This window comes from Petaurus breviceps, unplaced genomic scaffold (assembly GCF_028583685.1).
Source record: "Petaurus breviceps papuanus isolate PSGF00001 unplaced genomic scaffold, PetGlider_PUasm1.0 90515, whole genome shotgun sequence".
Taxonomy (NCBI): Eukaryota; Metazoa; Chordata; class Mammalia; order Diprotodontia; family Petauridae; genus Petaurus; species Petaurus breviceps.
Window position 1 is genome coordinate 868,027 of NW_027187269.1, and position 25,000 is coordinate 893,026.

At 41.2% G+C, this 25,000-nt stretch overlaps 1 protein-coding gene and 1 long non-coding RNA gene across 2 annotated transcripts in view; one reads left to right on the forward strand and one right to left on the reverse strand.

Moving 5' to 3' along the window:
• Window positions 1-14,509, reverse strand: part of SIM2 (SIM bHLH transcription factor 2) — a 97,419-nt gene extending 82,910 nt beyond the window's left edge. Inside the window, exon 1 of the mRNA XM_069062973.1 lies at window positions 12,757-14,509. Within this exon, the coding sequence (XP_068919074.1) occupies window positions 12,757-12,931 (175 nt within the window). The 5' untranslated portion in view covers window positions 12,932-14,509. The remainder of the gene's footprint in view (window positions 1-12,756) is intronic.
• Window positions 8,533-25,000, forward strand: part of LOC138142052 (uncharacterized) — a 357,105-nt gene continuing 340,637 nt past the window's right edge. Inside the window, exon 1 of the long non-coding RNA XR_011163328.1 lies at window positions 8,533-8,771. This is a non-coding gene — a long non-coding RNA (uncharacterized lncRNA). The remainder of the gene's footprint in view (window positions 8,772-25,000) is intronic.

A 25,000-nucleotide genomic window follows, 5' to 3' on the forward strand; every position in this document is an offset into this window, starting at 1 on the left:
AGAGAGAGAGAGACAGAGAGAGAGAGACAGAGAGAGAGAGAGACAGAGAGAGAGAGAGAGAGGAGAAAATGTAATTATGTAATCCTGGTGTGAAGGAAATAATTTGAAATATTTGACATCAGCCTCTGCTTCATTAAGAATAAGTTAGGTGACAATGACCTTCCGTATTAGGTCATGAGCCAGGCTAGCAGTCCCGGGTAAAACCTACACACAGTTTAATACCTTTGTTTGAATTGCTTTCTTGAGGTAAAGGGAGTTTATAGATTTAGCCTTCTTCCTGAATTATTGTTATCCTTCCCTCATTACTTCATATCTCTCCTGAATAACAGAAGGAAGAGGACATCCTTTTGCTTTTTTCCAACTCTCAAATGGTCTCTCACTCCCTTCTCTGAATGAGGTTACATAGCCTCAATAATTCCAGGGTTTAGGATCTGGTGTTCCCCTCATATCATTACTCCTTCCCATTGTATTCTTTTTTTAAATTTTTGCATGGGGGGAGGGTAACTGGGGTTAAGTGACTGGCCCAAGGTCACACAGCTAGTAACTGTTAAGTGTCTGAGGTCGGATTGTGAACTCAGGTCCTCCTGACTCCAGGGCTGGTGCTCTATTCATTATACCACCTAGCCTTCCCCTTCAAGTGTCTCCCCTCCCCACCACTGTATTCTTTAAGGAGACTTTTCTCTGTCTCCCTTGCTATCTATAAAATGCCTTCTTCCTTCCAAAATCTTACTGATAGCTCCCTCTTCCTGTCAAAAATCACACTCCTGAAACAAGATGAAATTTTTTTTTTACTACTTAGTGTGTAAAAGGAGGTGAAGTAGGGCTTCTTTCCAGTGTCTTAAAAATAATGAGGCCTTGATTAGAGAAATTCAAATTAAAACAGCTTTGAGATGCCATCTCACACCTATCAAGTTTCTAAAATGATAGAAGGGGAAAATAACAAATGTTGCAGAGGATGTGGAAAAATTGGGACACTAATACACTGTTGGTAGAACTGGGAACTGATCCAACCATTTTGGAAAGCAATATGGAATTATGCCCAGAGAGTTATAAAAGTCTTTGACCCAGTGATTCCACTATTAGGTCTGTTTCCCAAGGTGATCAGGGGAAAAGGAAAAGGATCTATATGTTCTAAAATATTTATAGCAACTCTCTTTGTGGTGGTGAAGATCTGGAAATTGAGCCAATGCCCATCAATTAGGGAATTGACTAAACAAGTGGAATACTACTGTGCTGTAAGAAATGATGAGCTGGTTGACTTTAGAAAAACGTGGAAAGACTTGCATGAAATAATGAAGAGTGAAATGAGCAAACCCAAGAGAATACTATATACAGTACTGTATACAGTAACAGTAATATTGTTAGAAGAATAACTGTGAGTATTATAAATACTGAAATCAACTACAAAAGACACATGAAATTAGAAATGATGAGCAGGTGGACTTCAGAAATACCTGGAAAGACTTACATGAATTGATGCTGAGTAAAGTGAACAGAACCAGGAGAACATTGTACACAGTACAGCAACATTGTTCAATGACTAACTTTGATAGACTGATCTCTGCTTAGCAATGCAAGGATCTAAGACAACTCCAAAAGATTCATTATGGAAAATACTGTCCACATTCAGAAAAAGAATTGTGCAGTCTAAAAGCAAATCAAAGCATATTATTTGCTGTTTTTTGTTTCTTATTTCTCATGGTTTCTCCCATTGGTTCTAATTCTTCTTTACTACATGACTAATTGAAAATATGTCTAATATGAATGTATATGTAGAGCTTGTGTCAGACTGCACATTGTCTTGGGGTAGGAGAAGGGGAGGGATGGGGAGAAAATTTGGAACTCAAGATCTTTTAGAAGTGAATGGTGAAAACTAAAAATTAATTAAAATTTTTAAAAAGACATATGAAGGAAGATACTATCCACCTCCAGAGAAAGAACTGATATATGGAAGTATCTATTTTATGGTTTCACCTACATGTGTCAAATATTGACCTTCTCTAGCACAGTGTTGGGAGAGAGGGAAGGAGACAGCTTGGAACTCAAAATCTAACAAAAAAAATCAATTAAAAAATTAAAAAAGAGATTCTGTTAGAATTAAGAAGAAAATTTTGCAAAGTTCCAAATCAAAAAATGTGCAAAGACAATGACTTAATCAGACACCAAATACTAATAAAGGTTGTTGAAATGGAAGACAAAGGAAGTTATTCAAATCTAAATGACATCAGCGCGTTATTTTGCCTGGGTTTGCATAAGAGGGAACTTCTGAGATGAAGTTTCCACACCTGTTAAATGGGTATAATAATACATCATCAACCTCAAGGTGTTGTGAGAAAAGAACTTTGGAAACCTTAAAGTGCTATAGAAAGGTGACTTTCTATGGTTTCTTTTATCTTTCTCTTACCCCATATCCAATCAATTGCTAAATCTTATAGATTCTACTTTAATAGCATACCTTGTCCATCCTCTTCTCTCCCTCTGCTTTTACAGTCATTACCAGAGTTGAGAATTTCACTACTTCTCTCTAGAGTCCTAGACCAATTAACAAGCCACAAACAAAGGGGCTTATATGCTAAAGCAGAAGTCAACAAATACCTATAAGTATACTAAGAAGAAATATTTAAAAACTACAAGGTGGTTAAATAGAGAGTAATTTGGAAGGGAAGTTGATAGCAATTGTGGACATCAGGAAAGGTTTAATGCAGAAGATTGTGTTTGCATTGCATTTTAAAAGGAGAGGGGAATTCTATGAAGCAGAGGTGAGAAGTGAGTGATTCCAGGAATAATGGAGTGGCAGCACAAAGGCTTTGAGTTGGTAGCATGTCCTATGTTAGGGCCAGAGAGAAGGCTGGATTGCAGAGTTCTGGAGAGGAAGAAGTGAAGCTAGAAAGATAGGTTGCTACCAGGTTATGTTTCCCTGCTTCCAATGTCTCCCTTTGCCATCTTCCCGCCATACAACTGCCAAAATAATCTTTCTGAACCTGAGCTCTGACTGCATCACTCCCCTTTTGAAAATCTCCATATTTCTTTTTAGATTAAAAAAGAACAAAATGCAAATTATTCAGCCTGTCATTGAAAGCCCTTCACAATCTGATTACACACTACCTTCCCACATTGATTTCACAGTTTTCCCCTTTAGGAACTCTCCTTTTCAGATAAACTGATCAACTTGCTGATACCTAAACTTTATATTCCTTATTCCATTTGATACCTCTATGCCTTTGCATAGGCTTCCCAGACACATGAAATTCTGTCCTCACCTGTGCCTCTCTAACAGGTTTCATTTAAGGCTCAGCTGAGGTGCCAGCTTCTTATAGAGAAGCCTTTCCTCCTCTCACTATTGTCATTTTTCTCTCAGTCCTCAAAGTATCTTGCATTTATTTACTTATTTATTTACTCTATTTCTGGTTTTTACCTTTGTGTTCCAATGCTTAGTGACTCCATTATATAGACATTTTTCTTTTTTGCTGTTTTTGTCTCAACATATAATTTCATTGGTAGCATGTTTCAGGTAATAAACCTCCCTCTGATAGATTGATGATTGGTTTACAATGTATATAGTCTTAGAGAACTGTCCAGAGGCACCTAGGCATTAAGCTACTTGTCCAGGGTCACAAAACCAGTGTGTATTAAAGGTTTCCTTTGAATCCAGATCATTCTGACTTTGAGGCTTGCTCTCTCTCCATTATACCACCCTACCTCACTAGGCTTTTAAGAGATATTTGTTGAATTACATTGAATAGTATAATTTGATCATATTTTCAATAAGCTCCCCTTATCCAAATTCAGATCTCTAGACTGCTTCCTGCAGCTTTGACCCCCAAAAGAGCCCATCTCTTCACAGTCTTCACTTGGAGGAAAGGGAGGGAAAATGTCTAACACTGTATGTAGTCCTGGTTATATCATTGGAGATATTTTCCCTGTCTCTCTCCTACAGTAGATGAAAAGATGAAAAAGGAGTGTTCAACAGTTCTGGAGCAGGGTTACAGGCTGCAGTGGAGGAGTGGAGTCCACAACAAGATTCAGTAAGTAACCAAGAAGCCCAGAAAGATAGATCTGGGATGCCTCAGACTTCCTTTATCCCAACTCCCTCAGTTCCACATCAAGGCATTCCTCAGTTGCTGAATTTGTAGGAGTCTTAGCTGGTCCCTTCCCCATCTGTGATTATTAAATCAAGTACACTGTGAAATTTGCAGAATGTGCATGGGGGTTTCTCCATACATGAAATTATCCCCAAAATCACATGTTGGACTTGGTACTGGTACCTCACTCAAACAGAATCCTCTTCTTCCCCCTCTGACAGCCTTTGTTTTCTCTCTTGCCTTCATTTCTTTCTTGAGATCTCAGATCCAACAAGATTTCTTGTGTGTATGTATGTGTTTTAGCTCAGATATTTTCTTTTTACGTACATAGCCAATCTACTGGCAAGTGAGCCCTAAGCTACCAAATCAAAGTACCATCTGTTTATTCCTGTTGTTTTTCTCTAAAGCCTGCTATATAGTATCAACTTTCTCTCTTGTGGTACTAGGAGGACACTGTCACTAAGTTTTTAATCTCCAAACTGAGCCAGTTACTTTGGTCTACTGAATTTGATGAGTTCCTCTGGAAAATCTTTTGAAACATCTTAATTGTTGGGAACCCTTCCTGCCAGAGACAAAACTGGGAAGTATGCAGACATCATAGTTAAGAAGTTTCTCTTCACTTATAACCAGGTGACTGCTACAGGACAACAACTGATGTCACTTCAACTATATTTAGGCCTCAAAACAATCATGCCAAGTGGGTCCAGTATTACTAACAGTAGAGGAAACTGAAGTTCAGAAAAAGTAACTAAATCCATGAGCTCACGGCTATGTCAGAGGCAGGATATGAATGCAGGTCTTCCTGATTGCAGGTTCAAAAAAACTATCCACTACACAACAATATCTGTATTTTATCAACCCTGTAAGGATACGGAGAGCTAAAGAAATCATTTTGACTAGAACATTCTGCCTACTTTGCCATCTCCAATACATTTCAAAGCCTTCTGATGAACAGGTGTTAAGCTGAAATGAGATTCAGCAACATGACAGGGAAGTGAACGTAGAGTTCTGGATCTGGTGCTGAAAATAGTGGGGGAAAATTATAGAAAAAAGAGCCACCCTAACTGGGAAGCTACAGATTATTTTGAGATTTTGTGAGTTTTTTCTTTTTTCTTTTTCTTCTGACAGTTTAGGGTGCATGGCTGGGGCTGTATGCTCCATGGTTCACTTCTTCCTGAAATACTTAAAAGTATTTCCTTCCTTCCTTCTTTCCTTGCTTCCTTCCTTCCTTCCTATTGATTTAACTCCCATCTCTGTCCTCTTTCAGACATTGCCTCATAATCTAAACTCAGAGCCTTAGCTTTTCTCAAGAGGAGTGAAACAGAGAGGAAAGGAAGTTCACAGAGGCCTTGGGATACTTAGAGTTGGATTTCTTTCTTCATATACAGTCCCATTCCTGTGCCCTGTGTCTCCAATAAATGTCCCTGTGTAATGGCATACTTATAAAGTCCTGGTTAATGTCCCAATTACCCTCCTCCACCCTGCCCCCAACACATGGACTTTCCCCCTTCTCACTAAACTTTCACTTCATCCTGTTTTGTTTCTATTACAGAAGGAAAAAACTTTGTGTCCTCCCCCTTCCCCCCCCCATATCGTTTATTATAAAACAAACAAAAAACAACCCAAAACAAAAACAGACCAGAGACCCAGGGAACCAGGCAACTTTGCAGGTTGACAAGTGAAGTATACGAGCTTTGCAACAGAGAAAGAGGAGCTACTTTATGGACCACGACTTTCCGAGACGATCTGGATCCACAGAAAACAACAGAATTAAAGGTCATCTCCTCCATGTTGTGGCTTTGGGAAATGCACCCAAACCGAACGATATTGCAGTCTAGTTAGTACCCTGTTCAAAGGAACTTCCTTCCTCTGGACCGAGTTCCAAATTCTAGGCTTTAAACAAGTTATATAGAAAACAAAGCCTGGAGAATGGAGGCACAGTATTCCTAAGGTGAACGACCCGAGTTCTGGAGGATTTCCCCTTCCTGCTTCCTTAAGTTTCGGGCCTTGAACATTTAAAGAAGAAAAAAACAACATGGATAAATCTCAAAAACCCTGTTTTGGGGTGGGGTGGGGTGCGGCGTGGTGGCATTAACTCTATGCTGTGGTTGGATGGTAAGCTCTGTATGCCAATGCTATTATTTTCTCTCTCCACCCGGATCCTTCTTCCTTCTTAGGTTCAGTAATGGGGGTGTAGGGAACAAGAAATTTGTCTTCGGGCTCTCTGGTAATAAATGTCCCGGTAAAAAGGCTAAATACAATAAGCAGCGAGGTCCGCGAGTGAGTGAGCAGCAGGTTGAGGCAGGAATGGTGGGGTTCTCGAGAGGGACTGGGAGAGGAGAGGGGAGCAAGAGATCGAAGGACAGAATCATAAAGGTGTCAGTGCTCTGTACTGACATGTAAGATGGCCTTTTCCATTACAACTGCTCTACGGGGTAGAGTAGGCAAAAGCTGTTTAGGCAGTTCCTGGATGTACATCATTAAAGGAGGAATGAAAGTGAATGTATCAATAATTCAACCAGAAATTAACCCCTAAAAGATTGAAGTAACGAAAAGTAAGGTGGTTTGTGCGTATTTACTTAAATCTCACTTAATTTTGGCTCATCCTCGCCTGGATAGAGATACTAAACCTCTCTCCTTTGCCTTTCTTTTCTCTCTGTCCTAGATTCTTCTGCATGTACTAGCTGATGAAGCCAGTAAAAAGGCAGAGAATCCTCCAGCAAAAAACCTCGAAAGGTAGTGCTGTAGCTTGGACAGCTCTGGTCCTTTGGAGTCAGGAGAGCTGGAGTTTAGTTCTGACTCTGCCAACTAGTATTGTAACCTTCCCAGGACAGGCTTCTCCACACTCCATCCAGCTAAAGACCAGGCTTCGCTACATACATCATACATAGTCAGTTACGGGATCGGAAACGATGCTGTTTTAACCTTTTTTTAGAACTTCCTTCCCCACTCATCTACATTGACCATTCCCTCACCTGGCCCGCTCTTTTAGGTTGGTGTTCTGTTTCGTTTCTCTCCCTCCTCCTTCACCATCTTCTTTTCAGTCACTACCTTTCTTTACCAAGTCTTGAGATCGCAGCACACTCCCACACTCCCCCTCCTCCCCCCGCTTCCCCCCTTCTCCCCTCTGTTTTGGAAGCATTATCGAATCAGTCTGCCGGTTCTTGGAAGGGTTATGTCAGTCTGCTCCTCTATGGCCCCATTCACCATCCCCATAACTTCCAGGACCTAAGTACTGTTTCCTGGCCACAACTACCCTATGTGGGACATCTCCACCTATCTGAGGGTAGGAATTATCTTAATTTTTGAACTTGTCATAGCCCAATTTTATACATAAACACTGTACCAAATAGATACCTAGTAAGAAGTATGTAAAATTAAAAAAATTCCTTCATTCTTTGCTTCAGTTTTCCTCTAGCTAAGCTATCATTAAAACCCATTCCTATCTTGAAAATAATATTCTTTTATGATTCTAAAAGTATTGACTTTAGTCCCCAAACTTTCTGCCCAATAGTTCCCATAGTCCTTGTGCTGCTTAACTGAGCCTTGGTTGAAACAAAGTCTGAGGAATTCTTCAACTTCACCTTCAGATAGGGCACACTCTTTAAGCAGTGCCCCTCCCTCCTTACCCCCTTCTTAGGAAGAGTCTTCTTCCCTAAATCAGCCTAAGGATGTCGGTATCTGAAGATAAGACCTGGTGCTAAAATGTGCTTTAATCCTCCTTCCCAATACAAAATCCTGATAATCCTTAATTGATCTAATGCTTATCTCTGACTGATAGCAATCCTGTATCTCCTACTATAACCTCAGATCTCAGCTGTAAAAGTTAAAACTGTGTGGAGCCTCCCACCCCACACACATTTAACAGTTTGCAAATAATTTTTAATAACTGAGGTCTTCCTAAATACAATCCTTTCCCATCATCCACACTGCTCCTTTCCATCTCCAATTTTAGAGGGAAAAAAATTCTACTTAATGTTTAGGACTGCTGCTCAAGGTACCAAAGGAAGATAAAAAAGGAAAAATGTTTGGGTTTTTTGGATCGGAGCAGGAGAATCAAGACGTGGCTCCTGGCCTTCCGGGGAAACAGTCCCCCAGCTCGATTATATACTGCTTTTGACGGATACACATCCTCCCCTCCGAACAAAAGGTGTTCCAACTAAAACATTAATAATAACACATTTAGTTCAATTTATGATACCTCTACTTTGTGCAAGATATATGAATAACCACAGTCTATCTCTAAGCTTCTCTAATTGTGTCTGGTCTGCCTCGCTTTTTGCTTGCCTTTCCGTCCTAGACTTTGCTCCTGATTCTGGAGAAATGTAAGGAGCGGGGATGGAAACCCTTCTCAAACCCGGGAAAGAACAACCGAGCAGTATTTCTCAGTTTCTACACAGCGTTCAACACCTTATTGGAAAGTGCATTCGTAAAATAATAACCCACCTGACCGAAGCTTGAACTCAGCGATGAATTTCGGAGATCACTATTCACTTAGTACAAGGATGTACATATGATTTTGATCTTTGAGGATTCTGGATTGGAGGATGCACCACTTTCCCGGGAGTGAGAGAAGGCTCATCCAGTACCGGATCAGAGAAGAGCAGCCCCAGATTTTACGACCCTACTAGCCTAGGCTAGCCTATGCAACTAGGAGAAGTCAATCCAATGCGTTTCATTCTTTAGAGGGTAAGACTTTCTTCCTTCCCCTTGACTTGTTCTCCCGCCTATATACTTTTATTGAGACGAACGTCTGCTGGCTGGTCTGTGCCCCTATCTACACAGATGCGTGTTACACTGGCGTGTGCGTTTGTGTCACCACTAGCTCTTTAGAGATCTAGCCACAGCCGCTACTCAGATGGTCTCTTTGTGAACTCTTTTTACATATAAAACTCGGTCTTTTCGCTTCCCTAAACCCAACACGTTGTTGTCCCGCTTTTAATGGGCTCAAGACAATGCCGAGAAAAAGAACACAAAAATGCTGGATTGGTTCTCAGGCTGCCGGTAAATTTACAGGCTGAGAAGGTGGAAACAAGGGTACAGGAACCTCCACTTTGTATTCATTACCTACTGAAGGGAGCCCTTCACTACTGAACAATTCCAGAAAAATTCTGTGTTTATCAGTACACTTAAATAACGCATTTATTAAGCACAGTGCCGGCCACTGTCCCCAGGGTTGGGGATACAAAGAAAGGCAAAAAAGAATTGCTGCTCTCCACTTATCAAACTAAGGAGGGGGGAGAGAGACAATACGCGGACAGCCACGTACAACAAACTATATGCCGGACAAATAAGAAGGAATCAACAGAGAACTTGGGAAAGGCTTCTCAAAGAAAGTGGGATAACTATTCCACTTCTCCGTGGGAATTTGAGGTTAAATTACTTCCTCCCTCCCAAAGAAACAGAGCTCAAATAAGAAGTTGGAGAGGTGATGGTAATAATGGTAACGATACCAACAACAATAATTATTAAACCCTTTCCAAATTCCTATGGGACTTTCATGGAAACTCCTTAAATCCCATATAAAACATCTCCCCGAAAATTTTGCATTCGTTATAACCTTAGAACTATTTGAATTTGCCTACAATCGCATGTTTTATTTTTATTATTTTTAGAGTTTCACTCTCCTGATTCATTCCACATTCCTTAGAAGAAAAGAAAGAGAAAAAGAAACAAAGGTTTAGGTAGGAAAAGAAACCCCAAACCTGACTGTCTATAGTGTTCAGAGAAGTTTTTACAAACAGGTTTTGCAAATAGCGACTAACCTTCGTAAGGGGAAGGGATCGAGGTAATCTATTATCTTTTTATTTTATTGTAGTTGATCTTATCTTAGTTTAATTTTCTCTACTCCCTCCCAATGATTAATACTTCGGATTTGTCGGGTTGGTATTTGAAGACCCAGACAGTCCAGGCACAGCACAAAGGCCTGGCTGTCGCACTTATTTCATGAAACTCTGAAGAGAACATTAGCCAGATTTTAATTCATCAATTTCAAGAACAAGTCAAGAGACAAATTACTCCCCTGGAATTTTCCAACTTGAAATCTTGGGCAGGGGGGGTGGAAAGGTCTGGTAATGTGTGGTTGAGATAGTGGAATGGCGTTTATGTAAAGCCCTGGTAGAGAGGCTGAGCAAGAGAATTGATTGTAATCAGTATGAATTTGTAATTTGAAGGAAAGTTAGCCAGGAGGATGCCGTGACAGACACAGACTTAGACTAAAACCAAAAAGAGTTACAGGCACAGAGAGAGATGCTGAGATGAAATTCGTCCAAACACTCACAGGCAAGAATATCTTCCCTATTAGGGTAGCACTGTTTCTCCCTCTACCAGGATCAGAGCTAAGTAAGCTCAGCTGGGTTCCCTAAAGCTTCCCTCTCCTGATGTGTAGAGCGGAAAAAGGAGAGACGGCAGGTGTCAGAAGACAGCGGTAGCTTCTGCCCCTGTCTATTTCCTCTCTCACACCTTCCATTCGCAGCGCAAGACACATACACCTAACTGACACCATGATATCGCAGGCCAGCCTGAGCACGTTCAAGAGAATTTAGGGTTTATTTCTTTTTCTTCTTTTTTCCCCTCCCTCCTTTGGGTTGTAGGTCCCGGAAGTCCCAGTCTCCCCTCCTGTGCGTTTGCAGATTAAGTGTAATACTTCTCTTCCATCCACTCATCCTTGTAATCCAGGGTGCCTCCCTCCCCCTGCCATGCACATTGAGTTTAAAGCCACTAACTTCTCATCGAAGTTTCTTTCCCCCAGGAAATTCCCCCATTCCCCTGGGGAAAGCTAATAAAAATAATTCCAAGACAGGAGACCAAACACAAGAGAAAATAAAGGAGAGGAAGGCAGAGCAAAGGGGGAAGGGAGGGGAAGAAGCCAGATCTTAATTAGCTTCCACACGGAAGATCAAGTTATGTAATATGTAACTAATTATAGCCACATGCTTCCAAGGAAAATCCATTTGGGTCTCTAAACTGAGAAGAGACTTCAAGGTTGGACGTCTCCTGTGGTTGCACCTGCTCTTCCTACCCACGGGGCACCACCCGCACAGTCAGGGTGGGCTGATAGTGGGGTCTCTGGTGCTCTGCGCTCAGAAACCCTCTCTCTGATACATCTTTCTTTCTATGCTCCCCACACACTGCAATCTCATCACGACAGTTCAGAGAGACCTGTGTGGGACATAAAAAAATGCAGAGCCAGCCAAGGAGGCAGGAAGGCAGATAAATAATTTTAGAAAGATTTAGAAAGTCAGCTATATTTCAGCCTTGGTGGCAGGATCGTGAGGTTGCGTTTGCAAGGGGTACAAGGAAACGTCGCCTATTTGTTTACATCTATGCAGTGGGCAATGGCTGAAAGAAGGCATATGAGTGGGGAAATGTCACCCGACTGTATGTGTGTTATCATAGCACAGAAGTCTGTTTTAGACAGAATTATAGCCATCACTAGTCTAGCACTTAAAATGGAGATTTCCTTTCTACTTTACATTAGGAATACGGAAGGAAACTACTAAAATTAGCCTCTCCTGTCATTTTCTCTTTTCCAAAATGTCTTTTCTATTTTTTTTTTTCACAGTTGCTTCTCTAAGCCCTTCCAAGTCCCAGCTAAAACCTCACCTATAGGACACTTTCCCCAAATCTCCTTAATTCGAGTGTCTCTCCTTTCTTGATTACTTCCAATTTATCCTCTACATAGCTTGGTTGTACATAGTTGTTGCTATGTTGCCTCTACCATTAGACTGAGTTCCTTGAGATCAGGGACTGGTGGTTTTTTTTTTTTTAATTTTACTTTATATTTCCAGTGCTTACCCCAATGCCTGACACACAGTAGGCTCTTAATAAATGTTTATTGATTGACTGATTCCCACTCAAGAGTCTGCCAGTGGCTGCCATGCTATATCTGTTTCGAATTATAGGGTGGGGAGGAAAGGTCTGAGTGTCAAGGTATCTGGGGACATCCTAAAATTACTCATCACATCCTTTCATGCGTTTTCTAAGTCTTCTGCTACTATTTCCTGTGAGGTCTTATCCTCTGCTTCTGGGGCTAGGCCCAGAACTACACACTCCAGCCTGTAGTTATGAGGTAGACAGCAGGAATTGAAACATCTCTGGGCTAGTTTTGTATCTGCCTGTTTTTAAAGCCAGTAATAAATTTTCTTTCTCCTCCTCCCTGCTGAGAGAACACTTAATAAAGGCAAACCGGAAAACTAGAGAAGAAAAATAGCTCCTGCTAATCTATGAAGTTAGATTTAAATTTCAGGTAAACTTAGTTGATTTGGTTTACCTTTTCTGCTTGGGTATCCTGCACATCTCTCACCACTTTCCCTCTTCACCCAACCCCAATCACGTTTTTTCTCTTTGTCCAGCCCCAACTGTCTACAGGTTTTATCGAGAGAAAGCTCCGCGAGCGCTCGCATCCCCCTAAATACATGCAGCAAGCTCCTAGCCGTAATCCTGCCGTTTTGAGCTACAACTCAGGTCAGAGCAGGGTTCCTGTAGCTGTTTCTCACCCTTTCCATACCCCACCCCCAGTCACTAACTGGTCTCTAGAGCTGCAACAATTCTCTGTCTGAGCAGAGCTTCCCCCCCCCCCCCACTTCCCACTCTGAGTTCTCTGTTCTCTCCACCTCCTTGTAAAGCTGGTCATTCTCTCCTCTCCACAGTTGGAAGACAAAGAACATCTCACCTTCTGGAAAGACTGCTCGCATTTTTAGGTAGCTAGTGGTGAGCCGAATGATGGATGCCTTGTCTAGCTGAGAGGTGATGGCCGAAGGAAGGGGTAGCAACTTGGCCAGTTCATAAAATTCTCCATTTTCTTTTTCCCTCCTTGTCTTGGCCGCATTCTTGGACTTCTCCTTCATCGTGCCACTGTTTTGGGCATATTATATTAGACGCGGCCCTCTCTCCAAATCTCCAGTGCTCAGCAGCCGCAGCGCTTAGATGTCTAGCAATGGACTGGTTCGCCAGGAAGTCGATCCTCTTGGCCGCGGGTGAGTGAGGTGAAAGAAGACCAAGATCAGCTCTCCCGAATAGACCAATTCAGGCATGTGAGAGATACAAAAGCAATGGACAGCAGCACTGGAAGGAAAGGAAGCTTAAGGGTTTCGTCAGGTTAGAAGTTCAGTCTGGTAGGTGAAAGACCCTCTGGATCAAGGAGAGAGAGCGCCTTGTAAAAAGGCCTGGAGAAGCACACTGAGACACAGCTGTGGCGTTGGCAACAGTATATGAGGTTCAGGAGGTCTTCTTGCACACAGAGTTGATTTCTTGAGGCTTGGATGATTTACTCTTATGGAGTAAATTAAACCCTGAGATAGGAAATTCTCTCTCTGGCTTCTTCTCCCTGTAGCAGTCCAACAAGAAACCATGCTCTGGAGTTAGTGTCAATCAGCAACCAAATGACTCTCTCTCTCTCTCTCTCTCTCTCTCTCTCTCTCTCTCTCTCTCTCCTTTCCTCTGTCTCCCCCTCTTTCTTCTTCCTGTCCCCCCCTTTTTTATTAGGGGGTGAAAATATGGAGAAGAGGAAAATTGGATTTCTTTAGTCCTTAACCAAGGGGAAAAGCTGTCTCAAAACCCTAGGCCGGTGAATAAAAGGCAATTCCAAACCGCGGCAGCAGTCTTAGCAGCAGTAGCACGAGTAGGTAAAGCCAATGAATGAGAGTCCGAGATGGGGACTAGTACGGGTGCTGGTCAAAACCAGCAGCTCTGCTCCTTTCTTGGCGCTCCTGCCAGGGAGATTCCGCTCTGAAAGGACTGGGTGTCGGTTTGTTTTTCTTCCACGTGCTTAGGAGCTATGTTTGTTTATTACAGACCTGCCTTCCTGTGGAGTCCAACAGTCCCCTCTTGCTCTGCGAAAAGAAGGGGGAGAAGGAGAGAGATGGGGGGGGGGGCGGTGTAGAGAGGCAGGTGACGAATGAATCTCTCTTCCTCGACATTCCGTCTTTCCAAAAGTCACATGACAGTTTCTATATTTCTACTTTGGTAATTTCCCCCAAGACATCCAAGAGCTCTTGAAATGTTAAAGAACCCTGCATGCTTGCATACATAACATTATGTACATCATATCTATGTGTGTATATATATATATATATATATGACAAAGAATAGGTTATGAGAAATCATTCAGGGAAATTGTAGGAGAAAAAAGAAGTAAGAAGAGGAGGAGGAAAGGAGTAAGAGAAAAAGGAGGAAAGGAAGAAGAAAAAGGAGGAGGAGGAGGAAGATGAAGGGAAGGGCCTTGCTAGAGACCCTATAGAAAAGACCAGAGAAAAAGCAGAAATGAAAAGGAGGAGGAGGAAGGAGAGGGGATCAGAGAAGCGGTGGATAAGAAGCGGTAGTATGGGAGAAATGTGGGAGCAAAGATAAGAGGAAGACTAAGACAAAAGATTAATTTTGTGATTTGGAAATATTTCACAAGGGGCCCATATTAAAGCTGACCTCTCCCCTCCAAATTCAACCTTGCCAGTCTCTCATTTATAAATGGGAAATGTGAAAGCAAATCTCTCCCCCTCCCCATTCGCCTTCCTCCCTTCCAACTTCATTGGTTTAAGAGGAAAGAGGGTGGGACAGAAGGAAATAGACTGGAGGAGAAAGAAAAGTCTTGTCTCTCTGTCTCTTTTCTTCCTACCTGCTGACCTCCTAACAGGAAGCTAAACCCCTCTAACAGTACCCCCACCACTTCCACATCCATGAAAATAGAGTCAAGTTCTGAAATGGAGCTTTTAGAGTGTTTTTGTAATAAAGAAACAGGGACATAAATTAAATTAGATCTTACAAAGTAGAGGACAGAAGCTGGCAGTTTAATAAAGTGTCTGTTTCAGGGAAGTACCTAGCTGGGAGAACCTAGTGAAGAAGACTAGAGAAGCATAGAAATGGGCAGAAGAAAAGGTGATAATTTGACTGTATAATACTGCTGGCCAGGATGATTTTTGATTTAGTATGAAGCTTTGTAGGTTAAGCCCAGGTCTTTTCTGGAACTTCAAGTCATTGTGGATTCTAAAAAGAGCTTTGCAGTAGCTCAGGGAAGGTGAGATTGAGCTCCTGAACATTACTGTTAACTCAAAAGTCTATTCTCTGTTGAGTTCCAGGGAAGGTATAAAACAAAAAAGAGAAGGAAGATGTATATGTAATTACATTGCTGGGGGGGGGGGGGAGAGCACTCCCAGGGGAATGGATGTTCCTCTTAAGAACAATTAAACTGGAATCAGAGTGAACACTGTTCTTTAGCAACTAGCAATCTGAACACATGGTATCACTGAGACTATATTGTACATAGCTATTTATAATACAGGCATACAGCATGTTAATGCACAACTGTCTTACACACATCTCTGAGTAATTCTTTCATAGGGGCAGGTGGGCAGGGCTAAAAGGAAAATCTCTTGGTGGTTCAGTGTCTGCCTTTTTCCAGCAACTGGTATGCTCACTGGATATTTTGGTCTCCCATGGCAGATCCCTATACCTGGACCGGAGGAAATGTGTGAACTAGCTCTTTCTCTCTCAGTCATTCTCTCATATCTCAAATCTACCTTTCCTAGCATAGTTGTGAGGTATCTCCACTAAAATCTTCCCCAAATGCCTCATTGTGAGTGGGACTTTACCCAGAGTTCTTGAAGACTTGTCTTCTAGCAGAAGCTAGAAATGCCTTGAGTGCAGGCCTGGTGATGAACCATGTCTATTGTTCAAGGATCATCCTAGTTCATCACCAGATGGGCTGCAGGGAGATGTACTTTCAATGACAACAAACCGATTTGACAGTCTTCCGGAGAAGTCATAGAGAAGCTGTTCAGTATGTTGGTGGAGGGAATCACAGAACCTTGAACTACTGAAATAAATTGTGAGAAATGACTGTTTACTTGAAAATGCCATATACATGTGAGCTATAGAATACACATAGGTACACATGCATACACTATACAAACAGTTAAACTGATCTGCTTATCTCTACTGTCAGCAAAGGGTAATAATAGCTGATGTTTATGTATAACATAGCAAATGCTTTCCTCTCACAATAGCCCCTTCAAGTATATTGCTAATGTAAATATCATTAAGCCCATTTGGCAGAGAAGGCAGCTGACTTTCACAATGGCCTCAATTAACTAACCCACAGTAACAAAAGTAGTACATTTGGAGCTAGGACTTCAGATTCAGTGCCCTTTCTTTATGATAGTCAGTCAGTTCATAGAACCTCATGTCCCTATAGTTTGATGTTTTTATATGAGTGTACTAATATTGTATTGGAGACTGTCTTCAAGTCCCTATTCCTCATGATAACTCTCACTTTTTCAACTAGCCCAGCAAAAGATTGGAAAGTATATTTTATTTGGAGGAAGAGTTGGGTTTGAATTCCTGCTGTTAGGCTCACTCACCACCCTTCTTGCCCAGAGCCCAGGTACTTAGCCATTGTGTGCATTAGTTTTCTCATCTGAAGGGCCTTGACTAGCCAGTTAATGGTCAAAGCCCTTCCTGGCTCTAATTCAAAGGTCTTTCAAATGGCAGATTTTGGCTTCCTTATTCTTGGGTAACAGATTGTTAAGTTCCAAAACTGTAGGACTCATATTCATGTAGACAGATTTTAATACTACAGTATAGGGCCTGCTGTAAACCATGTATTTATTTATTGCTGTATTCTTGTCTAAAGAAGTTGTGTGAGGTAGAAAAAGCACCGAAATCAGACTCAAGATATGGGTTTAAATCCCTCTTCTAACACTAGCTGTATGACCCTAAGCAAGCCACTTACTTTTTCTAAGCCTTTGTTACTTTTACTGCAAAGTGGGGACGATGATAACTGTATTACCTACCTCACAATAATACCTGCACTCCCTACCTCCTTGTTGTGAGAATCAAATAAGTCAATGTATGCTAGGCTTCAAGAAATCTTAAAAGTATTATAAAACTTCAGTTAGTAGTAGTAGTCAGGGAGGGGGAAAGGAAGTAAACACAAGAGGGTTTCAGTCCACACATTGGCTCAGTTTTTATTTTAAAAGGATTCTTTTAAAAGTATCTTCCTGTCAGTGAACACTTTCTTCACTAACAAATTCAAACTTTCTTATTCCTTGTGTATAAGTGGGGGTCAGTTCTCATGGAGAAATAGTACACATATGTTTTTGTGTTAATTTTTCTCACCTTTGTGAATAACTTTGTTGGAAAGGGGGATTCTCTTCCAAGAGAATAGTGTTTCATTTTATAAACTCATCACCTAAGTCCCTTCCTTCAGCTTCCTTTAGTATTCTCTTTCCCCTCTCTTAAGAACCCCGGACCATTTTCCATTCCTCATCTTCTTTCCTTTCGTCTCCAATTCCAGCAGGACTTCCTGTCCCAAAGTCTCCACTTGTGGAGATTTTGATGCTCCATTTATTTTGATGAGGAGAGTTCATTTCATAGAAGGGGTTTATTCTGATCACATAAGACTAAACTGAAATAAAAATCTGGTTTTAAGAACAAAAAATTTCACCTGACCAGAATCCCAAATTTCTTAAAGTCTAAAGGGAAAAACACTGTATAATATTGTTAACTTTAGTAACTATCTACTTATGATCTATATCTCAAAATTATCTAGCCTGAAGATCACTTAATCAATATATAGTAATAAGCAGATGGGCAACCATAAACTCTTAAATTCTGGAAGATTAGGACTAGGAAGTACCCTTTAGATATCAACTAGATCAAACTCCTTTAATAATAAGGCAACTAAGGCCAGTAGAGTCAAAATGACACCCAAAGTAAAATTGTTAGTTGACAGAGCTGACACCAGAACCTGAATCAACTAAGCTTGCAATTCAGTTCTCTGGTATACCAATCCTATTCTCCAGGTCTCAGCAGACCTTTCCACAGTCACATGCAAATATTTTTCTAGACTCCCCTGTGCCCCCATCTCTGCATCTGTCTGTGTGGGTCCAGGGGCTCAAAATAACCCTTGTTGCAAAAAAAAAAACAACAGATGAAAGTGCCTGAACCATGGAAGCTGGAAGGAGGTAAAAAGACTTAGCAGCAGAAATATTTCTGAGATCTCTCTGTCCAAAGAGCCACACCTTTCCTAGATCAATCAATGTGTGAGGGAATCTTTTAGAAGGTGATGTTTTTCGGTTAGGTAGCAACAATCTCAGTCAATTGATCACTGCAATTTTTGTTATCTCCTTGATGGTTGGAGCTTCATCTGGGCAATGCATTCTTTTTCATTCCTAGGACAGGAATACAAGCACTTGCTTAGCAGTACCGAGCCACATGTTCCTGAGACTGCAGCTGCTATGATTCACTGACCCTCAGAATAAACTTAAAGACCAGAGGAAATTGAAGTGAAGAGGTAGTGAAAACCACTAAGGCCCAGCCCTAATTGTCTACCTTACTGATTACGGAGCAATCTTAGAATCAAAATCCTCTTGCCTGAGAGAGGCTTAAGAGTGTTTAAGCTAAGGGAACCAGGCAAGGGAGAATAGGGAAGAGAGACTGCGGACTTACTCTTTTCTGTGTCAGTCTCAAGTAGGCGGATCACTGAGGGAGGATCTCTCATTAGACTTCTTATTTTTACACCAATTTACTTATAAAGGCATTAATTTTCTTTACTCAGAATTTACCAAACCCTTTCCCCTCTCCCTTCCCCTTTCCTCTCTCACATCTTTAGAAATTTTAAATCAGAAAGCCGATCTGGAAGGAATTGCGACCTTGAAAGGAAAAGAAAGTGGATCTATGTCTCCTAACATCTGGTTCGACTTTACCCTTCAGATGCCCCCAAACGCCCCCCCTCCCACAGTTCTCTGCTCCTTCCTTACCTGCTGCATAGCTTTTGCGGAAATTTATTTCAACGGGGATCATAGATCAAGAAGATAAAATTCACAGATGTTTATATAGATAAATTATGGGTTTACTGGGAAGGCAGTCCCTGGTTGTTGATAATGCTATAGAGATACAATTTTTATATTTTGTGGAGGAGGGATAGGATGACTACCACTTCTGGCATTGGATTGGGAAGGGGGTGATTTCAAAGCTACACCTTCATCAAACCGCTAAAGTGAAATTTAAAGATAGAGCAAGTGAGGACAACTGAAAGTCTAAGGCACTTTCTATTTCTTTGCTTCTGATTTGTCTCTTCTTTGAAGCCCAAGGCTGGGATTCAACATACTGCCAAGTAAAGTGGAAATGAGTCAATTACATGGCTATTCCACCCAACTCTTCTCACTCCATCAAAAACCTCTTTACCTCACCCACATTCCAAACAAGAGGTGGAGAGGGGTTTTTTTTTGGGAGGGGGAGGATATTCTGAACAACTTCATCAGTTCATCACTTCATTCTTTATATGTAGCCAGTCATCTGTCACAAGATTGTTTTTCTGTCCATAGAAAGGCATATGAAAGAAAACATATTTATTACATAGTAATAAAATGTTAATTGCTATAAAATATTTTTAAATTACAGGTATTTGGAACTAATTTGTTCTTTTTGATGGAGGATTATAACAATATTTGCACTTTTCTAAAAAAAGTGAAGAACTAGTAAGAACATAGGTTTTTTTTTTATTAAAAAAATTCTTTCACTGAAAGCTATCCCTTTAGTGAAAGTGCTTCACTTAAACGGTTTTTTGTTTAATTATCTCCTTACTTCACAGGGAACCAAATTAAATCTTCCCTCACAGCTGGAGAAAAGAACAACAAAAACAAACAAATAATAAAGAAGTCCAGGGTTCAGTGCAGCTTCTTTCTCTAGTTATTCCTTCCAGCCAAAAAAAAAAAAATTATCCCAGGTTAAGAGTTTAATGGCAGCTATAAGTAAATCAGTAAGTAAATATCTTTTTGGGTCTCCTGCTTTCAGGACTTAAAACACGAAAGCAGAGCACTGTATAGACCAAGCCAGTCTTCTTCACTCTTCGGCCTTTTTCTTTCATTGAGAAAACTTTGGAATCTTGAGAGAAGGCCATTTATATTCCCAATCACCTCAGCTGCTTGTTTTCCGGGCAAATTTACATAGGACAAGTTCGAGGCTAACTTTTCTCTTTATTTTTACAAAGTGACAGAGACTTTAGTCCCTTCAGACTTCTCTTTCATGGTCAGGGTTAAAGCGTTAGGATCTTAGGACTGGAAGTAAGATGGGGAGGGGGTGGGGAGAAAAAGAATTGAAGGGAGAAATAGTAAGATTTGAGATCAGAAAGAGTCTCTCACCAAAAATAAATAAATATGTGTATGAATAAATGCTCCCCTCTTCTCTTTCTGCCTTAGGGTAACGTATTTAACTGGACAAAACCCTTTAGTGTCACTGATATTAGAGTGATTAGATAAACCACCAAAAGAGCGGATCTAATTGGAGCTAGAAGAGACGATTCTTGGTTTTATAAATTTTGGCAAAACCTTTAGCTCCCCCAGACAATCTCTCTTTTTTCCTTTATCTCTGGGCAAGTGCATAGAGACACTCCAATCCTACAACATAACCTTTAATCATTCACGATGTGCCTGTTCATGAGAAATTGACAAGAAGTTCTGGGAAAAATTGTACTCTTATCATTCAGAGGCTTCAGGGTAGAAAACTGTAGGAAGAAAGGTCCCAGAAGGGGGATAAGATGCAATATAGACTATTAGGGGTTATGTGAAGTGTCAACTTTTTGCCCTTCTAACTATCCAAAAGGAAATATAGTTCAGTCAGGTGAAGCAGAGGTAGTACTATCTCTGACTCCTAGGGCCATACCGGGCTGCAGTCTTTGCATTTACCTTTCAACCTCTTTTCTTCTTCTGGGAGAAATTTACATCCCACTTTGATAGAAACACTGTTTTCACAAATCCCGCTCCGAAGAAAAGGCAGTCCATCTGCTCTCTGGTAAGACCTGACTTTACGTCAACAAAACCGTCCCCTGAGTCTACAGCTAACCAGTCAGAGATGGAAGAGGAAAGGTAATTCTCACTTGAGAAGACTTGAACTGTTTAAAAAAAATCGGAACTCAACCGTGTGTACTAAAGTATCTCATTGATTAGAGTCGACCAACGTTACATATTTAAAAACAGAAAACTGATATAGTTTACTAGCTAGATCTGAAATGTAAAGTCTATTTTCAGTTTGTGAAGCCCTAAAAACCAGGAACATGAAAAAATATCCTTCGAGATCTCCACCTCACATCTCCACCTTTACTCCCACCCCCCGAAAATTTCTGTCAGCTTCAAGTTAGGCAGATCACTGAGGAAAACTCCTTATTTTTAGACAAGTTTACTCGTAAAGGTATGCATTCTCTTTACTCAGATTTTACCAACCCCATTCCTTTCCTCTTCTGAGCATGAAAGCATATACTAATCCTGTAATGTGTGTGTGTGTGTGTGTTTACTTGCAAGTAGTTTGATCGTAAAGAAAAGCGACTAAAATAACGGCCTCCACTGAAAGCTAAGCATAGGGAGGAGAGAGTCAGTTTATTCGAAACTGAAAACTGGTAAATGCTTCCTACTAAATAAAGTTTGGGGCGAGATTTGAAATCATCCTCAGGCATGCAGTGGGAGAATAAAAATTCCCAATGAATTTTTGTTGTTGCTATAAAGGTATTCTAAAGGTGTGTCCTATAATATTCTCTTCAGTCTATTGCAAGCAAGAGAAAATCTGACTATAACATCTCCAGAAAACCCTAACAAAGCTTTGTAGTTAGGCTAGTACAAGCCTAGGTTTGTTTGCTTGTTTGTTGTTTTTAAAGGTTTATTTTAAAAGGAATCCGTCCATGGATTCTCTGAAAAAGCTTAAGTAGAGAGAAATCAGTGTAGGTAAAGTTGGAGAGTTCTGATGGTTCCAGTGGGCTCATGGCCCAAAGGGAATGAAGAGAACGCAATTCCATGGTTTGCATGAATTTATACTTAATTCTGTTTCTGAACACTATTGGGGGAGGTGGGGAGGGGAAGGGGAACGCATTGCCCAAACTTCTTCACTTGGCCTCCCCTGAAAAGTTGGGAGGGTGGCAGAGTTTTCTTAAGCACCTCCAGAAGGTGCCCATGACTGCAACTTAATTTAATCTGTTTGTGGTTCGTTCAGTTGGAGGGCCGGAGGGGAGGATATGTAGAGGTTGGACAGGTTTGTGTGTGTGTGTATTCTCAGGTAAAATTCAGGTAAGCACTTGACTCCAGCTAACCCCAGGACCGTCCTCAGGCTAGGAAATGGCCAATCCTTTTTGACCTAGGCCTAGTTTCTTCCCTTCTTTCTCCTGAGAGCCCAATATCTTTGCCAAGACCAAGACTGAAGCCAGAAGAATCGTTCTCGGAAGAAGGATGAGCAGATCCTTGGGTTTGGGGGAGGTGGAAAATGGTTGGAGTCTTTTCTCCTGTACTAGCTGAGAGGGAATGGTAATAGAAAAGAGCCCTTCAAGTCAGAAAGACCTGAGTTCAGGTCCTGTGTGATCTGAGCAAGTCACTGAATTTTAGTGTTGATGGCACTGCTTTAATCCTCCAAGACTGTAAACGATGGAAAAATTACTGCTCTGCATTGCTGGAGGGAACTTCCATACTGAGAGTTTCCCACCATGATGAAAGCACAGTTCCAGATACAGACTAAATCAAAACAAAAACCATTATTTGTTTCAGACTTTACCTGGGAGTTTACCACTTCCACCCATTTTGGCCCTGAAGTGGGGAGAGGGGAGGAAGAGGAGGTGTATTTATTGCAATTTGAATGTCCCAAATAAAGAAGAGGGTTGCTCCTTTCCTGAGCCACCTTCCAGTACAACCTGGTTTTGGAATACATTGTTTATTAGCTTTTTGGTCCATGATGCATCTTTCCCAGATTCCTTCTGCTTTTCTGTGTGCCATATATGTCTGGTGTATGTTTCTTCCAGTTTCCCATCAGCCCATCAACCAGTCCCATGACTTACAGTTACTAGAGAATGGGATCCCAGCCCATCACAGTAGTCACACTCTGGGTTTGAAGTTGACACAGCACAGCTTGTATGACACTATTAGAGATGATTAACACTTGGTCCCAAACTTTGGACCTCATGTCATCTTTCTGCCTATACCTGTCCCTTTCACTGTATCTCTGCTTTCCTAAAGACTTTGGATCAGATTGCTTTTATTAGGAGAGTAGTCAGAAGGAGCTAAGAAATGCATCCTCCCTGGAAGCAGAGTTGAAGTGTATCAAGGAGGGGAAGAGAATGAATAATTTCCAAGCTGATTGAAAACAGAGAGCTTTGCCCACTGGGTCAGTGGCTGATGTTGGGCACAATTGGGATGCTTTATCCTTGAAGGAAGAGCAGCTCCATAAACCTCAAACCTGTAATCGTTCAACAGGGTGCCTCAAGATCCTCAATTCACCCATGCTTTTTTCATTCATTTATTTTGGAAGGTTGAGTTTTCTTAGTTTACTTATGCTCTGAGAAAATCAAGTATTGTGTGCCCCTCAAAACTGGATCAAAATCATATATAAAAGACACTAGGATGGGGGGCTAGGTGATACAGTGAATAGAGCACTGGCCCTGGACTTAGGAGGACCTGAGTTCAAAACCTGCCTCAGACACTTAACACTTAGCTGTGTGACCTTGGGCAAGTAGCTTAACCCCACTTGCCCTGCCTTCCCCCCTTCCAAAAATAAAAGACAAAAACCAACCAACGAAAACAAATCCCCACACTGAGGAGGGCTTCAGAGTTGAAATAGCTTACCCAGCATCACTTGGATAGCTAGCTAAAGAGCAGTCAAGATTTATCCCCAATTCTTCTAGGTCACAGTCCAAAAATCCTTATGATACACCATAAAGAGAGAAGATAGACCTTATTGAGGTTGAGATTCCATCCCTGACTATTCAGAGCTATTGTTAGTACATTACTTGACCTTCAAATGGCAGTTTAAAATGCTCTTTCAAACCATACATAAGTATGGCAGAGTTTCCTCTGGTGGAAATGCTTCTATGCCCTGTTTTCTTTAACTCTCAAATTGAGTCAAGAAGTGAACCATGCCTCTGAGGGGTTTAAATAACTAAGCCTTGGATACATTTCAGAATTCAAAAGTTAAAAATGTTGCAAACCAAGACTTTCCTTTAGAATACAGGGAATTTCTTTCTCTTTTCCCACCTTTCCTATCTCCACAATGTAGTACAGCACCAAAATACACTTGAACTGGCAGGCTGTATACGTCAGAGGGTAGCTTTAACCCTAGGTTCTAGGAATAGCCTTATGATTTTGCATACCCAGTAACACTATAGCTCATGAACCCCCACCAATATGTTTCTCAAGAATAATCACTCAGTCAGTAGACACAATAATTTCTTTTTTTTTTTTTTTTTAAAGCAATCCGGGTTAAGTAACTTGCTCCAGGTTACACAGCCAGTTATTTCTGGGTGTGGTGCTAAGTATCTGAGCCCAGATTTGATCCCGGTCATCCCGACACTGCAGCCAGTGCTCTTACTTGCTGAGCCACCTGTCCACCCCTAAGCAATTGGGGTTAAGTAACTTGCTCAAGGTTACACGGCCAGGTGTTTCTGGGTGGGTGCTAAGTGTCTGAGCCCGGGATTCAATCTCCAGGTCTTCTCAACACTGGAGCCGGTGCTCTTACTCGCTGTGCTACCTGGCCGCCGCCACAATAATTTCTTAACAAAGGCATTTATGAAGATGGAATGGTAAAAAAAAATTTCCAATGTTTTAGGAAAAATTCTATAAATTTTTGAGTTCATTTTCCCACAAATATATATGGTGTCTATGTGAAAAGTGGGTTCAAACACAGAGTATAATGGCAGTGAAGCACATGTGTAGCAAAGGCAGCCCAGAACTGTATCTGCAGGGACTGGGAGTCCTTTTTTTTGTCCTCACACAGCTCTTTTGTGAACAGGGTTTTTACAAATTAGGTTGCTCAGCTCTTATCTCATGGTCTACTCTTCTCTGTGGTCTGACTCTCTTCTCTGCTGCCATTGGTCCTTGCAGCTATTTTCTTTCTTGAGTAACTATCTTCCTAGAATATCTGTCTAGGGTATCTGTTTCTATTTACTCTTGAAGCCC